At 43.6% G+C, this 16,769-nt stretch overlaps 2 protein-coding genes across 4 annotated transcripts in view; one reads left to right on the top strand and one right to left on the bottom strand.

The window, feature by feature from the left end:
• The first annotated feature begins 689 nt into the window (after positions 1 to 689).
• LOC124149935 (myosin regulatory light chain, smooth muscle-like) lies at positions 690 to 1,679 on the top strand. The gene has a single exon (XM_046521781.2). The coding sequence runs from the start codon at positions 741 to 743 to the stop codon at positions 1,215 to 1,217; it is 477 nt and encodes a 158-aa protein (XP_046377737.1). The 5' UTR covers positions 690 to 740; the 3' UTR covers positions 1,218 to 1,679.
• Positions 1,680 to 2,457: 778 nt separating this feature from the next.
• LOC124149975 (low-density lipoprotein receptor-related protein 4-like) overlaps positions 2,458 to 16,769 on the bottom strand; it is a 53,022-nt gene continuing 38,710 nt past the window's right edge. For all 3 annotated transcript variants that reach the window (XM_046521842.2, XM_048391331.1, XM_048391330.1), the window contains 11 exons: positions 14,343 to 14,505; positions 13,483 to 13,602; positions 12,728 to 12,958; positions 12,134 to 12,311; positions 10,833 to 10,951; positions 10,173 to 10,329; positions 9,856 to 9,968; positions 7,893 to 8,018; positions 6,848 to 7,021; positions 5,297 to 5,405; positions 2,458 to 4,601 (listed from right to left, as the gene is read on the bottom strand). In XM_046521842.2, the coding sequence (XP_046377798.2) occupies positions 4,184 to 4,601; positions 5,297 to 5,405; positions 6,848 to 7,021; positions 7,893 to 8,018; positions 9,856 to 9,968; positions 10,173 to 10,329; positions 10,833 to 10,951; positions 12,134 to 12,311; positions 12,728 to 12,958; positions 13,483 to 13,602; positions 14,343 to 14,505 (1,908 nt within the window). In that variant the 3' untranslated portion in view covers positions 2,458 to 4,183. The remainder of the gene's footprint in view (positions 4,602 to 5,296; positions 5,406 to 6,847; positions 7,022 to 7,892; positions 8,019 to 9,855; positions 9,969 to 10,172; positions 10,330 to 10,832; positions 10,952 to 12,133; positions 12,312 to 12,727; positions 12,959 to 13,482; positions 13,603 to 14,342; positions 14,506 to 16,769) is intronic.

A 16,769-nucleotide genomic window follows, 5' to 3' on the forward strand; every position in this document is an offset into this window, starting at 1 on the left:
GACACATGACCACACCAAGCTATTAATTGTCAGATGTCCTGAGAAATTCGACAGTTTAACCATACACACATAATGTATACGCATGCGTGTTGTTGTTCAGAATAATATACAGTGATTCGCTCTAGTTATCAGGTTGTGTACAATGTATTCGACGCCCTTCCACCTACTGAACAATACCGTGTATTAAAATTACTACATCCATTGGCATGATCTGAAAAACAATTTACATATTCCTTCTGAAACATATTATGCCAAAGAAATTTCCCTTAAAAGTACTGCATGTATCTAATTGTGGAGAGTATAAACGATGCTAAAAGTCTTCTAAACACAATTGCTGACATATACTGTCACGGCTAAGCAGAAATAGAATTAGCAAATACACACGCAAATAAGACCTGGTTGAGTCATAATTATTATTACTCAAGAAGCAATTAGACAACATTACAGATGCTGATATAGAGTCTAAGCTCTTGATGAGGGACCAGGCATCCTTGCATGTGTACTAGTACTTACACTACAGGGCGTCCTGGTGCACGCGCAGCTTCCCGCTGTGTAATTGGGTCGCACGTACATTATCATCACGTGACGTCCTGGGAAGGAGCTGTTGGTAACGCGATACCCAAGGTCACGTGATACACATTTCGGACATATATCGACAGGAATTCCTCATTCCCAACCATTCTCACTTCCATCTTGTTTAGAAGCCTGACATCGTCTTCCCACAGCTCCTTCATCCAGCAATGGCGCCCCAGAACGTGTTCTCGATGTTCCGTCAGTCTCAGGTGCAGGAGTTCAAGGAAGCCTTCACCCTCATCGACGTCAACAGAGACGGCGTCATCGAAATAGACGACCTGAAGAGCATCTACGGCAACCTGGGCAAAGTGCCCGCCGACTCCGAGCTGAAGGAGATGCTGAAGGAGGCCAAGGGGCCCCTGAACTTCACCACCTTCCTCAACCTGTTCGGGGAGAAGATGGGAGGGACGGACGGCGAGGAGACCATCCGTAGCGCCTTCGCCATGTTTGACGAGGAGGGCAAGGGCGTGCTGCCCGAGGAGTACATCAAGGATCTCCTGGAGAACATGGGAGATAACTTCACGAAGGAGGAGATCAAACAGACGTGGAAGGAGGCCCCTATTTCCAAGGGCATGTTCAACTACGTGGCCTTCACCGCCAAGGTCAAGGGCAAACAGGATGATGAGGAAATGGCCAAGGCTTAAACGACTGATGAACTCTCCAGTGAAGGACATTACTTGATATGTGTTTTATTTATTTATGACTGATTGCCTCCGGACATCGCCCTGGGAAAACTGGATGACGAAGACGTGGCAAAGGCTTAACGTAACAAACTATATATTTCACAGTGACATGCACATGACAATGCATGACAAGGGCAATTCCTTATTTTTTTATGAGTGTCCTTCGTTGTCATCGTGCAATGATCCATGTACAACGCTAACTCACGGCGTCGACCAGACAACAACGTGTACGTTGCATGATACCTTGACTTTAGCGTGTTTGTCTGGGGAAAGGTGGCTGTCATGCGAACACGTTAGTATTAATTTATTCACATGTGAATATGTCTGCCTCTTCATCTAAATGCACCGTGTTGTATTCACGATCGTGAATGTCATATATAAGCTCTTGCCTTCAATGAGCTGAATAAATATCGACAGCGACAATGCTTTGTTTCCATTCTTGTTCCATGATTGATTTTTAGAAGAGCTTTCCACAGACTTCACAATACAGTGTCACCTCGTTAATCCGGACGGTATCATTCACAGTAACATCGGCCGGATAAGGAGACATGTAGGAAGGGTAATGTCCGCTGTAAAGAGAGTGTCGTGACAGGAGATGTAGTTGAACTGGGCATTATTCCCGTTCGGTAGCTTCGGTGCAAAAAAGATGTAAAAACAGCAAACTGCTCCAGATACTGTTTGTAATTACACTTCGAGTAGTTCTCCCCTTGCGAGTAGTTTTCCCCCGCTCCTTGGGAGTGTCCGAGAGATGAGGGTCACTGCGAATGTCTGCCACGCTCAGTGTTTCCCTCACCCCTGGTTAAGTATACTAGTGGAACCAAGGGGCAATGGTCAGTATGACTCTAGCAGTAGCGCCCCTGGGGTGTATCCGACGAGAGGACGGATGGGCCAGTCTAAGACCCTGTCTCCAACAATCACATGAACACTGTCGTAAGAGGCGACTAACGGGATCGGGTGGTCAGGCTCGCTGACTTGGTTGATGAATGTCATCGTACCCCAATTGTGTGGACAGATGCTCATGGTGTCAATCACTGGATGGTCTGGGCCAGACACGATTATTTACAGACCGCCGTCATATAGCTGGAATATTGCTGAGTGCGGCGTTAAACAACACACAAACAAACAAAGCATACAAAACGTATTTTCTTTCAAAGCATACATTCTATCTTATGAATACAATGATTTCAACGTCCAGACAAAATCTGTTTAAAATGTTTAATGTGTGCAATCATATACAACTTATACCATATACAGAAACAACGTGAACACTAGGAATATCCGCATAAGTTCACCAATCACGTTTAATGTCACAAATAAGTCACTATTTACAAACACAGGCACAAACACGCCCGAATCTATCACGTGACAACGACACGGGACATTTCAATTTAATTTGAGTGATTCTGGATGCGATTCATTTATACAGACAAGTCACATGTCGCTATATACCCGAGGGGTGGGGGTAGCCATGTGGTTAAAGCGTTCGTTCGTTCGTCACGTCGAAGGCGCGGGTTCAACTTCCCCCGTGTGTACAATGAAGTCCAACCCGTGGTGTGGCAGGAAAAGTGCAAAAAGCGGCATAAAACTCACTCACTCACTCATTGACTATATGGCTGAAATATGCTTATGTGATGTTATCTTGTAACTCACTCACAAACTCGGTTTTAGTAACTCTGGTTACAATGATGCTATAGCAAGCATTTGTCAAGCGTACAATAACCGTTAAACCAACTGAAGATGATGAATATATGGACCTATCACAGTAAGACACTTCCTTCCTATCTTGTCCCTCCACACAGGCAGAAACAGCAATCTTTATTATATACAAGATGACCTGCGTAGAGTGAACCTCGGTAATCGGGACACCGTGCAATACGGACTGAAGTACGTGATGACATGACCTCATGTAATAGACAGTGTAGAACATGTTTGATTAATAAAAGATACACAGGGGCTATGCTTGCATCGTATAAGTTTCTGCGTGTACGCTGTGTATTGTCCAGGGTGGATTATACGCCCAGTGAAGTCTGTTTTAGCGGATAATCGAGACTGGTTATTCTCTGGCGTTGACGTTTTATTTTTATCATAATCATAGCGTGACTGTTAAATGATGGACGTTACTATAAATTGTTTAAATAAAATGTGCTTAAGTTGGTGATAGATTGAAGGACGTCAAACATATTCAAAACACCCCGACAAACAGAATTTTTTTACACTGACTACAAAGTAACGTTATGTTTGTTACAAGATTCTCATCATTCCCCCACTTTCTCTTTCCAATGGAGTTGATATTGTTACCAGACACTATTGTGCCTTAACCAACTACCAGCATGTTCAGAATGAAATAAGTACTTGTCATGGGAGGATTTGTTTTTTTTAAGTTATGTAATATTTTGTAATCCGTTAGTTTACAAGATATTTACACGTACAAAGATAACATCGACATTTGCTTGATACAGAAGTAAATTACATCATCATCTTAAAAGACACTATTTAGTTTGCCATAAGCGTAAATACATGATACATATGTTCGGAGTAACCGTGTTCAACTGTACACTCTGTGTTCATAATGGCCACAACGTCTTGTACCAAGACTGACGTTACATGATCACTAGTAACCAAACTAACGAACACCTCACCGCCGATAGGGGCGCTCAGTTGGTGTTCCCATAGCAAACGGAAGAATTACTGAACAGGGATAAATATATACTGGAATGATATAGAATTAAAAGCTGGATGTCTAAATATTGATACGGTCGACAAAATGGCGGTGGGGTGACGTGGTGCACGTGGACTGCGTGCTCTACATGCATCCGTCTCTGGGTCATGTCGACCCAAACATTCTGTGTACACCTTGCTGATGCTATTCCCTGCACGGATATGCAGGATCCGCAGATTCAATTGTCAGATTGTTCTAAACTTTTTGATCAGCGGTCATCTCCAGGACAACAGGAGAGATAGGTCGCCGTCGGTCCCGTCTCTTGATAATTCGTGAGGTCAAGGTAGGAGGCAGCCTCGGACTGGGGGGTGTCGTAGTCGGGGACAGGGGACTCGTTGTTCATCATCCTCCTCCTCGTGTTGGGGGTGAAGCTGGACGCGGGGCGTGGCATGGGGACGGGCAAGCGGTTGCCTGTGCCGTACATGGGGTTCGCGATCTCAGAACCATCAGCAAAGTTTTTTCTTTGAGGATTAGGGCTGATTTTTCGAAAGGAAATATATCTATTTGCTGTCTCGTCGGAAGAACCAATCTCATCATATACTTCATCTGGTTTGGTCACTGTGATGATGGGGTCCGTGGAACACGTGGCGGAGAGCGACGGATGCCTTCTATTGTCAATTCTACGCCTGGGACAGAATACATAAAGGACGGTATTAACAACAGTTGACTTAATCATGGGATTAAATTGCGTACTTCAGTTCGGATTTGTTGACTGGTATTTTCGGTGTTACATGCTAGCAGTGATCAGCTGATAATGTTTTTTGAAATTGGGAAAATCAGTGTAAAACTTGAGTTTATTAAAAATGTAAGTAAATGTTTGGAGCCGATTTATATTGAAGGGCGCAATAGCACTGTAGGTTGATAAGAAACTGTCTAGAGAATAGATAAATACTTAAAACATGATGAAACAGCTTGATTATAAAAACAAGAAAAATTAAAAATTAAATTCATTACGTAAACTAACATCAATTAGTATCTTGTTAAAACGACCCCCTTCGACAGAGATATGACTCCTTGTATTACAACTGTGGAGTCATTATTACCCCTAGTTTTAAGAGGCTTTGGCAACCCCTATTAACAACGTACCAATACGGCACGAGCATGGGGTCCAAAAATAACTTAAAACAAGGATGACTAATGACACACAAGATTTGGAGTCTCTGTTTCGTGTGGACGTGGGACTCTTGGACTCGTCATGGTCTGAACTTGTACAATTATGTATTCATTAGAAATATTTGTTGGGCAAAAATTCCAAACATAGATGACGTTAATTTGAGTTGTTGATGAGAAGGTAGAGAAGATAGTTTGCCACGCATCCTACCTTCTGATGTAGATGATGACAGCGAGGATGATGATGACAACAGCAACTGCTGCAACGCACCCGCCGATGATAGCACTTGTGTTGGAAGACGACGGCTGGGTTGTTACTTCTGTAAAGGCATTTGTTAAACTTACTTATTTCACAAGTACATTCATGTCATTTCTCTGTATTTGTCAGTATATCTGCACCAGCTTATCTCACCACGCGGGCGGAATGAAAGCCTTGTGGTTAAAGCGTTCGCTCGTCACGCCGAAGCCCCGGGTTCGATTACCCACATTGGCAAAATGTGTGAAGCCCGTTTCCGGTGTCCCACGACGTAATAATGCTCGAATATTGCTAAAAGCGGCCATAAACCATACTCACTCACTTATCACCACGCTCTCCATTTCACCTTCAATGGAACCCAATCAACACCAACCAACCGTACCTATCCTAACGCAACAAATCCATCCCAACCCAGTCCACCACAGCCCGACACATCAAGGCTGGGACGAGTCCGCCTTTACTACGCGGGTACTCGACCTACGGTTCCCCGACCCGACCCGCTACCTGCTGTACACCAGCCTTCAGACTTACATTCACAGAGAAGTATTGTTTTACGCAGCGCCGCTTTTAGCAACAGTCCAGCAATATCACGGGGGGGGGGGGGGGGGGGGGTGCACAAGAAATGGGCTTAACACGTCGAACCCAAGTGGGTAATCGAACCCCGGTCTTCGGTGTGATGAACGAAAGCCAAGACCAGAAGCCACCATACTCCACTCCGCACTCATCCCGCCTCATCACCTTGACCCTTGTGCCGCTCCAGCTTCCTTGTGCCATGTGACTATTTCAAAAACTCATAAAATCAGGCTTCGGTATGTATTTGAATGTACAATGATATTTAGAGGTCCCAAATGTCACCGGTGTTTGGACAGTACAACATCACACAAACGTTCATGGTTAATCTACCAATCAGGGAAGTGATAACTCCCACGGGGTTGTATCATCTGAGCAGGCTGTGCGTTGTAGGGGGGACTGTTTTAGTTTATTATTTTGTCATTATATGTCTTGCAGTGATAATTATAACGTGTCAGTGCTATCATCCCTCAGATATGTTTGATATTACAAACAAAGAAATCAAAGCTTAGACTATATGTTAACTAACTGCCACTAAGACACACTACAAGGAACGAAGCAATTTCTCAACAGAACAGCGACACAATGATCAATGCTCCTCTGCAGGGTCATATTGTCAAGCGTGTCCCATTATATTTAGGACCTATGACGATCAGGCGTAGAATAGGTCTTCAGCAACCCTGCTTGCCATAAGAGGTGACTATGCTTGTCGCAAGAGGTGAATAACGGGATCGGGTGGTTAGGCTAGCTGACTTGGTTGATGCATGTCGTCGTATCCCAATTGCGTAGATCGATGCTCATGATATCAATCACTGGGTTGTCTCCTCCAGATTCGAGTATTTATAGCTGAAATATTGCTGAATGCGGCGTTAAACAACAAACAAACAAACAAACAAACAAACAACAAAAAACATTATATAGAATCCCCGAGGTTACCTGCACAGAGCAGCTCCTGTGAAACATTCCACTGTCCGCTAGCCATGCATGAGATCCGAGAGGAGAGGGCAGACCTGTATCCGTCACTACACGTATAGCTGCACACCCTGCGCGGATATGGGCTACAGCCTTGTGTCAGTGCTCCATTCGTCATGGACGTAGGACACACGGTGGCTGTTGAAATAAACTTGATCATTTGTTTGGTTTCTAGGTCAACTCTTACCTTCTTGTTTAGTTTCATTGTTGTAGCTAAATCAAAGAGAGAGCGACGGGAAAAACACTTATATTTTTAATCTATTTGTTTTCTTCTGAAAGTGTTTCTGTTTCCTACGGCAAATTCCTAATTTTAATTCTTTATTCAAGACCTGGTTAACGCTTCAGCCATGTCTGGGCATAATACATAAATACGCACCGACAAAAGAAGCGCGAATACCATACATGTTGGTTAATGTGTGAAGAATTATTCATATTCAAGAGATATTAGATTGGATATTATATGCACAAACGAACATACTGCTCTGCTGTGTGAACCGACACTCATGAACGCATCACATGTGACGTCATAGATCCATGACTCGAGATGCACCATTTGCATCGTGCAGGACTAGCTGTAAAGTTTGATAAATCACGTGCAGCATATCGTTATAAGAATAGTGAGTGAGTATGGTTTTACGCCGCCTTTAGCAATATTCCAGCAATATCACGGCAGGGGGACACCAGAAATGGGCTTCACACATTGTACCCATGTGCGGAATCGAACCCGGGTCTTCGGCGTGACGAGCGAACGATTTAACCACTAGGCTATCCCACCGCCCCGTAATAAGAATAAAGACACTGTGGCAACACTTGACTGTAAATTATGTCAGTGCTACGCATTGGAAACATATCTTCTTAACGTACATGCTGTTTCTATGGTTCGCGTTTCTTTTGGCGGTGAGTATACTTGATGCCGGCGTCGAATGCTTATGGCGTCCAACGTATATGTGGTATATATCTTCTTCTTATACATGGAAACAGATACAACGATATGTACATAACTGCTTACCTCCGTCACAGGTCTTCCTGTCGTCTTTCAAGTCAGTTCCGTCTGGACATGCGCACACCCTATCGGAAGTTGTAGGCAGACATAGAGTACTACAGTCGCTGTTACTGGCCAGACACCTGTTGTTTACTGGAATAGACACCTGATTACGTACACGCCATTGCTCCCATCTTGACATACCGTCATGGTATTTTGTTACAAACAATCTCAATGTGTGTAGGAGGTTCAACAGTTACTGCATGAGCTATTTCTGGGTTAATGCATGTTTTATTTCTGAGTTACTGCATGAGGTATTTCTTGGTTAATGCATGTTTTATTTCTGAGTTACTGCATGAGGTATGTCTGGGTTAATGCATGCTTTATTTCAGAGTTACTGCATGAGATATTTCGTGGTTACTGTATGTTTTATTTCTGAGTTACTGCATGAGGTATTTCTGGGTTAATGCATGCTTTATTTCTGAGTTACTACATGAGATATTTCTGGGTTAATGCATGTTTTATTTCTGAGTTACTGCATGAGGTATGTCTGGGTTAATGCATGTTTTATTTCTGAGTTACTGCATGAGATATTTCTGGGTTAATGCATGTTTTATTTCTGAGTTACTGCATGATGTATTTCTGGGTTACTGCATGCTTTATTTCTGAGATACTGCATGAGATATTTCTGAGTTAATGCATGTTTTATTTCTGAGTTACAGCATGAGGTCTTTCTGGGTTAATGCATGTTTTATTTCTGAGTTACAGCATGAGGTATTTCTGGGTTAATGCATGCTTTATTTCTGAGTTACTGCATGAGCTACTTTTGGGTTAATTCCTGTTTTATTTCTGAGTTACTGCATGAGGTATGTCTGGGTTAATGCATGTTTTATTTCTGAGTTACTGCATGAGATATTTCTGGGTTAATGCATGTTTTATTTCTGAGTTACTGCATGATGTATTTCTGGGTTACTGCATGCTTTATTTCTGAGATACTGCATGAGATATTTCTGAGTTAATGCATGTTTTATTTCTGAGTTACAGCATGAGGTCTTTCTGGGTTAATGCATGTTTTATTTCTGAGTTACAGCATGAGGTATTTCTGGGTTAATGCATGCTTTATTTCTGAGTTACTGCATGAGCTACTTTTGGGTTAATTCCTGTTTTATTTCTGAGTTACTGCATGAGGTATTTCTGGGTTAATGCATGTTTTATTTCTGAGTTACTGCATGAGGTATTTCTGGGTTACTGCATGTTTTATTTCTGGGTTACTGCATGAGGTATATCTGGGTTAATGCATGTTTTATTTTTGAGTTACTGCATGAGGTATTTCTGGGTTACTGCATGTTTTATTTCTGAGTTACTGCATGAGGGATTTCTGGGTTAATGCATGTTTTATTTTTGAGTTACTGCATGAGGTATTTCTGGGTTAATGCATGTTTTATTTTTGAGTTACTGCATGAGATATTTCTGAGTTACTACATGAGATATTTCTGAGATAATAATGCAGGAGACACAACGTGAGACATTACTTAACACGCTCCACTGGTTACAACTTGCACAACTTTGGGATGGCATGATACTCTACAAAGAGATATTGCAACCTGCATCACACACTGCATGGCAACCTGCATCACACACTGCATGGCAACCTGCATGCAGCACTAAATATTGTTTGTTTTTGTTGTTGTTTGTTTTGTTTAACGCTTCCTCAGCAATATTCCAGCTGTATGACGGCGGTTTGTAAATAATCGAGTCTGGACCAGAACCAGTGATTGACATCATGAGCATTGATCCACGCAATTGGGATACGATGACATGCATCAACCAAGCCAGCTAGCCTGACCACCCGATCCCGTTAGTCGCCTCTCACAAGCATAGTCGCCCTTTACAGCAATCATGGGTTCCGGAAGACCTATTCTACCCCGGATCTTCACGGGGTTCCTGCACGTGCCTGGAGACACGTGTGAGTGCAGGATGCAATACCTACCCAGGCGGGTGTCGTCGTTGTAGTCGTACAGAGCGATGAGGTGACCAAACTCCGCAGCATTAGTCGCGGGAGATCTTTCAGCTCCAGTAGCCTTGTCAATAGCTTTTATACTCCTTTCAGCAACACAATGTGTAATTAATCAAAGTTACAGAAGTATAACTATTCATATATTCATGATATATATGTGTCTTGGATTAAACTTGAAATATTTAAACACTGATGTTTTAACTTAAATCACCCGAAAAGGAATAACCACCTGTTTGAATGTATAAATCACACCCCGACTAGTTGTTATGAGTGTGTGTGACATAGCCTACCTCCCAGATCTGGCGATGTAGTACAGGTTGTCTCCCCTTACCGCCAGGGCCACGGGGAACTCCTGGTTGTTCTTGCGTAGTTCCTTCAGTGATCGAGTCTGCAGGTTCATACTTTGTATCTTGTCTCCGTCAGAGTCAGCTATGTACAACGTTGTTCCTGAAACACGTTCACGTTCACTAACATGTCAAGGTCATGTCAAGGTCATCCACTCATGACGGCGCTATTGTTTAGTTTGAAATATTATGACTTAAAGTAAACACCTTGCATTGTAGTCGGAAGTCACTCTTTCAAGACCTTCATGTCGGACAGTTAGGCAGAATTGCCTCTGGTCGTCGTTTCCCCGACCTAAGATTCGTCCTAATTATGAGGGGCGGTGGGGTAGCCTTGCGGTTAAAGCGTTCGCTCGTCAGGCCCAAGACCCGGGTTCGATTCCGGTGTACCCTGCCGTGATATTGCTGGAATATTGCTAAAACGGCGTAAAACTATACTCACTCACTCACTCCTATTTGTGAGCTGTTGTCACCACTATTCCACAAGAAATTATTTCAATATGACCTTATTCCTTCTCTGTGATGCTTAGAGCTTATCAACCATATTACTATACACTTGGTGTTGAAGAGGATATCTTATCATTGTTATGTATAGTTCAGAATGCGTACCGTCAGGGTCGATCTTAAGGTCGCTGACGTACGTGAGGTCTGATGAACTCAAAGTCGATACGCCGCTTCCACTCATGTCTGCCATTTTGATCTCAGTTCCCTCGACCCACACAAGCAGTCTGAAAACAATAAATATAGATCCACCCTTCACGTTGTCTCACATCGGGTCTGAAACACTGACGATTTGTTGTCAATCAAAATTACGATTGTTCGTTTTCGTTACTTCGATTTTTTTCTCCTACTTTCAAGTATATTTCCAAAAAAGATAAACAATATTAAAACAGTATTGAAATTATGAAAACATATTAGATGTAACGAGAAGTAAAATCAAAATTTCTAAAAAATGATAAATAATTGATGAAAAGGAAGTTTTGAATTAAAAACAATTACTAGAATGCTTCCAAAGCGGCACCATTAGGCTTTCACTATACATATACACTGTGTACATAAAACAGACAAGGAACCTCATTTAGACGGTGATGCGGTCGTATTTCCACCTCAGTGAACGTTAGATATACATTAATACACCCTGAACAATAGACCCGTGAAGATCCGGGGTAGAAAGGCGATTATGCTTGTCGTAGAAGGCGACTAACGGGATCGGGTTGTCAGGCTCGCTGACTGGGTTAAATCAATGTCATCGATCCAAATTGCGTGGATTGGTGCAGGTGATATTATTCACTGGATTGTCTGGTCCAGAATAGATTTTTTACAGACCGCCGTCATATAGCTGGAATATTGCTGAGTGCGGTGTTAAACAACAAACTAACCAACCAACCCTGAATATTAGATGCCACAGTGTTTACAATTACATAAAGCAAGCAAGACGGATTTGTATTTCTTTAATGTCTTCATCCCACACCATACATCTCTGGTCAACAAATTTAAGTGCTAAAAAAATTTAGCCGCTGCCCCAAAATCTGTAAGGTGATGAAGGGCAGAAGATGGGACCGATTGTTATTTATTTATTTCACAAGCGTTGCTTTTATTGGAACCCCATTCTGACGGAATTACTGGTTCGCCTTGCGGGCGGTGGGTAAAACCAGGTCTCCAACCTATGCTGGTCGAAAGAGGCGATTTCATGAATCCAGTGGTCATGCTTGGTTTGATGTGTCATCGTACCCCGACGGCGCGCATCGTTGCTCATCAATCACTGGATTGTAAGACTGGTATATTTACAGTCATATACTCATTCCGCCCTGACATATTTGTGAGTGCGGCTAAACATCAACAGGAAAACAAAGAAACAACAAACCACAGTATATGGTCAGACATCTGATGGCGCTACTGTCAGCACTTACCCTGATCGGGGGTAGAGAGTTAGTGCCCCGGGGATCTGCGTGGTGGTTCTAAGGGTCCTAGTCGTCGCGCCGTCGTGGGTGACGACGTATACTGCCCCGCCGCCGAGAGGGGACGACACAGTGTAGAAGATGTTACTTGTGGAGGGGTCAATCACCATGTCCTTCACAATCAGCGTTTCTAAACAGGGATACTCGAAATATTTATACACATTTACATATCTTCAGATTCTTCGTGATAATAATTCATCAAATACCAATTTCCGATAGAGAGAAGAGAGGAGTGCTCAGAACATAACTTTCATGACAAGCTGAGAGTAAGTGACATGGGTTTACTGCCGCTTAGAAACTATTTCCGCTACTGCGCGTCAGCCTGATGTGAGAGGAAATCCCGAAGCCCTACACGCGCACATTTACCTCGTTGGTGAAGCACATGAAACATACGGCTTAGCTGATGTATATTTGTACTCTGTGTCTTATGATCTGTCCCTCGTGAATTAACAGTGAAATGTTCGGGATGTAAGACACATTACGCCATCGTTCATTCACTGACATCCACAGGAAGCACAGCTAGGCGAGCCCTGAAGACGAACGTACCGGTACTTAGGACAGTGTTTTCATCTGTGCCGTCCAAATTTGCCTTCTTGATGATGTGTCTCGTCGCGTCATACCACACTACCTTCCCAAGCCTCACGTCGAACGTGACGACACTGGGGTTGTTGTCCTTGAGAACGGGGACGGCATGCACGGCGCCACCTGCCTCGACTACTTGATGGATACCCATGGTTGTCTCGTCCAACACCAGGAAGAAGTCCTTCCGAACAACATCTGAATACAACATGCTGACTGAGTTAATGTGGTCAACAAAAGTGGTCATCTTGCCCTGGTCGTGCTTCAAGTCAAAAAGGTAACCACTACTAAGTGATGAGAACATTCACTATATAAAGAAAAAAGAACTTGTAGATAAATGCGCATTGCCACTTACACATCATGAGTTCTAAAATTGACATGGTATTCAGAAAGGTTTCCTGAAGTCGGTTTCGGCTTAGACGCGTAGGATTCTGTTCGGAACTAAATATGTTTATTTCTCTGAAATGAGCATTTCAGGCGAACCATATTTTTGCTCTCAAACCCTGAGGGTAAAATATTTGTTCCTATATTTCGTGGAACACTTTTTTATTACTATTTATTCAAAACTTACTACCTTCAGCATTCAAGTCAGCGAGAGGAGCAGTTGTTTCTCAACTTGAATATTGAATTTGTATCTTAATCTTCTGAATTGTGTACCATATAGTAAAACATAACATTATTGAAGTGGGGACTAGTGTAAGTTGACCTCTGCAGGGACCTACTTGAGCGACACGTCTTCTGATCCGACTGTAGCCTGAAGCCAAAGTTGCAGTAGCACTTGACGGTGTCCTGTACCGGAAGACAGAGCTGATCACAGCCGCCGTTGTCAACGTCGCAGACGTCTGTAACATCGTATACATCAACATTGTTACAAAACTACAACGGTTACCTCAAATCCTGATTCCAATGACCAAATATTTGGCGTTCGTCAGTTTGTGCGAGCCATCAGTGTAAAGGGTCAGTTGTAGATAACATGTCCCGTTATGCTGAATAATCACGTGGAAACAATCTATTTCGTTATACAATATTCCACTTCCAATGCCTGTAGTGGAGACTGTGGAGAGAAAGGATGAGTCAATACCGGGAAACTTGTTAGCTTATTGGTAGCACGAGCAACGCGTGAACGTTGCTCACGACCGCAGTCGCCACTATTCCTGACGTTCACAGCCGCTTTATACAGTATATCGGGTCTGGGCAATGCAAACCGTTGGTTAACATGATAAGAAACGTCTGGCGCCGTCGGGGTACGATGACAACGAAATCACTGGGCAGAGTAGTCGCTTCTTCCTTCCCACATGTAATAGAGTGCTGGGGCCCGATCAATAAAGCGCTCGTATGCAAGGCAACGGAGTTACGACAGTCGTAAGTCCATGCTAAACAACGAACTACTAACGATTTGTGGAACGGGCCCCTTGGGACATTTTCTGTGCAGGATCCGAACGGGGTCACATAGAGGCACCTGGTGAGATACCGATCGAAACGTCTTCATGCGTGGCGTTAATGTCACTGTTCAGTCACATACTTCCGAATACACCGTGAATGCAGTAGATTTACAGAAGGCCAGTGATTTCGTGAGACTTACTTATTACAGAAGGATTGTCGTCGATGTCGTAGGCCACGATGTCCGTCACGAAGGTCATCCCGGGGACGTTGAAGGGTGTGCTTCGCTCGAGACTATCCCCGTTGATAACCGACACATTTATCTTCACTTCACTGGAGAAGATGGCCGCCCACAGGAGGTAGTTCTTCATGCAACACACAAGGTCAGGTCACCCACAAGGTCATGTAATACACAAAGTCATTTCGCACCAGAGGTTTTGTCAGGCAAAAGTTTAAAAACATAAACTTAAAACGTAAGGTCATCTTACACATACGGTTATGTAAAATACAATTTCATGTTACAGCATGTCATCAGGTTATGTCACGCTCAAGGTCTCGCAACGTACAAGGTCAGGCCACACACATGTATCATGTTACACACGAGGCCATATCATACGTCAGGTTATGTCACATGCTATGTCACATCTATACTACCTTATGCCACACAATAGGTCATGTTACATACTAGTACAAGCCACACACAAGGCCGTGTCACACACACGATCATGTCATATGCTCGGTCTTTGTACACACTATGTCATGCAATGTACAAGGTCATGTCACACAAGGTCATGTAATACATATTATCAGGTAACATACAAGGCCATGCCACACACTACGTTATGTCAAACACTAGGCCATGTCACACACTAGGCCATGTCACACACTTCTTTATGTCACACACTAGGCCATGTCACACACTACGTTTTCTCAAACACTAGGCCATGCCACACACTAGGCCATGTCACACACAAAGTCATGCCACACACAAGGCCATGTCACACAATAGGCCATGCCACACACTACGTAATGTCACACACTAGGCCACGTCACACACTAGGCCATGCAACACACTAGGTCATGTCAGACATGTGGTCATGTGATACATATTATCAGGTTACATACAAGGTCATGCCACACACTACGTTATGTCACACACTAGGCCATGTAACACACAAGGTCATGTCACACATTAGGCCATGTCACACACTTCTTTATGTCACACACTAGGCCATGTCACACACTAAGCCATGTTACACACTACGTTATGTCACACACTAGGCCATGTAACACACTTCTTTGTGTCACACATTAGGCCATGTCCCACAATAAGCCATGTCACACACTACGTTATGTCACACACTAGGCCATCTCACACACTAGGCCATGTCATACACTAGGCCATGTTACACACTACGTTTTCTCACACACTAGGTCATATCACACACTAAGCCATGTCACACACATGGTCATGTCCCACACTAAGCCATGTTACATACTACGTTATGTCACATACTAGGTCATGTCACACACTACGTTATGTCACACACTAGGCCATGTCACACACTACGTTTTCTCACACACTAGGCCATGTCACACACTAGGCCACGTCACACACTAGGCCATGCCACACACAAGGTCATGCCGCACACAAGGCCATGTCACACAATAGGCCATGCCACACACTACGTAATGTCACACACTAGGCCATGTCATACACTTCTTTATGTCACACACTAGGCCATCTCACACACTACGTTATGTCACACACTAGGCCATGTCACACACTAGGCCACGTCACACACTAGGCCATGCCACACACAAGGTCATGCCGCACACAAGGCCATGTCACACAATAGGCCATGCCACACACTACGTAATGTCACACACTAGACCACGTCACACACTAGGCCATGTCACACAATAGGCCATGTCAGACACAAGGTCATGTGATACATATTATCAGGTAACATACAAGGTCATGTCACACACTACGTTATGTCACACACTAGGCCATGCCACACACAAGGTCATGTCACACACTAGGCCATGTCACACACTTCTTTATGTCACACACTAGGCCATGTCACACACTTAGCCATGTTACACACTACGTAATGTCAAACACTAGGCCATGTCACACACTACGTTATGTCACACACTAGGCCATCTCACACACTACGTTATGTCACACACTAGGCCATGTCATACACTACGTTATGTCACATACTAGGCCATCACACACACTACGTTATGTCACACACTAGGCCATGTTACACATTACGGTATGTCACACACTAGGCCATGTTACACACTACGTTATGTCACACACTAGGCCATGTCATACACTACGTTATGTCACACACTAGGCCATCACACACACAACGTTATGTCACACACTAGGCCATGTCATACACTACGTTATGTCACACACTAGGCCATCTCACACACTACGTTATGTCACACACTAGGCCATGTCACACACTAGGCCACGTCACACACTAGGCCATGCCACACACAAGGTCATGCCGCACACAAGGCCATGTCACACAATAGGCCATAACACACACTACGTAATGTCACACACTAGACCACGTCACACACTAGGCCATGTCACACAATAGGCCAT

The sequence above is a fragment of the Haliotis rufescens genome, unplaced genomic scaffold (genome assembly GCF_023055435.1).
Source record: "Haliotis rufescens isolate VD_foot unplaced genomic scaffold, xgHalRufe1.0.p SCAF_9, whole genome shotgun sequence".
Lineage (NCBI taxonomy): Eukaryota > Metazoa > Mollusca > Gastropoda > Lepetellida > Haliotidae > Haliotis > Haliotis rufescens.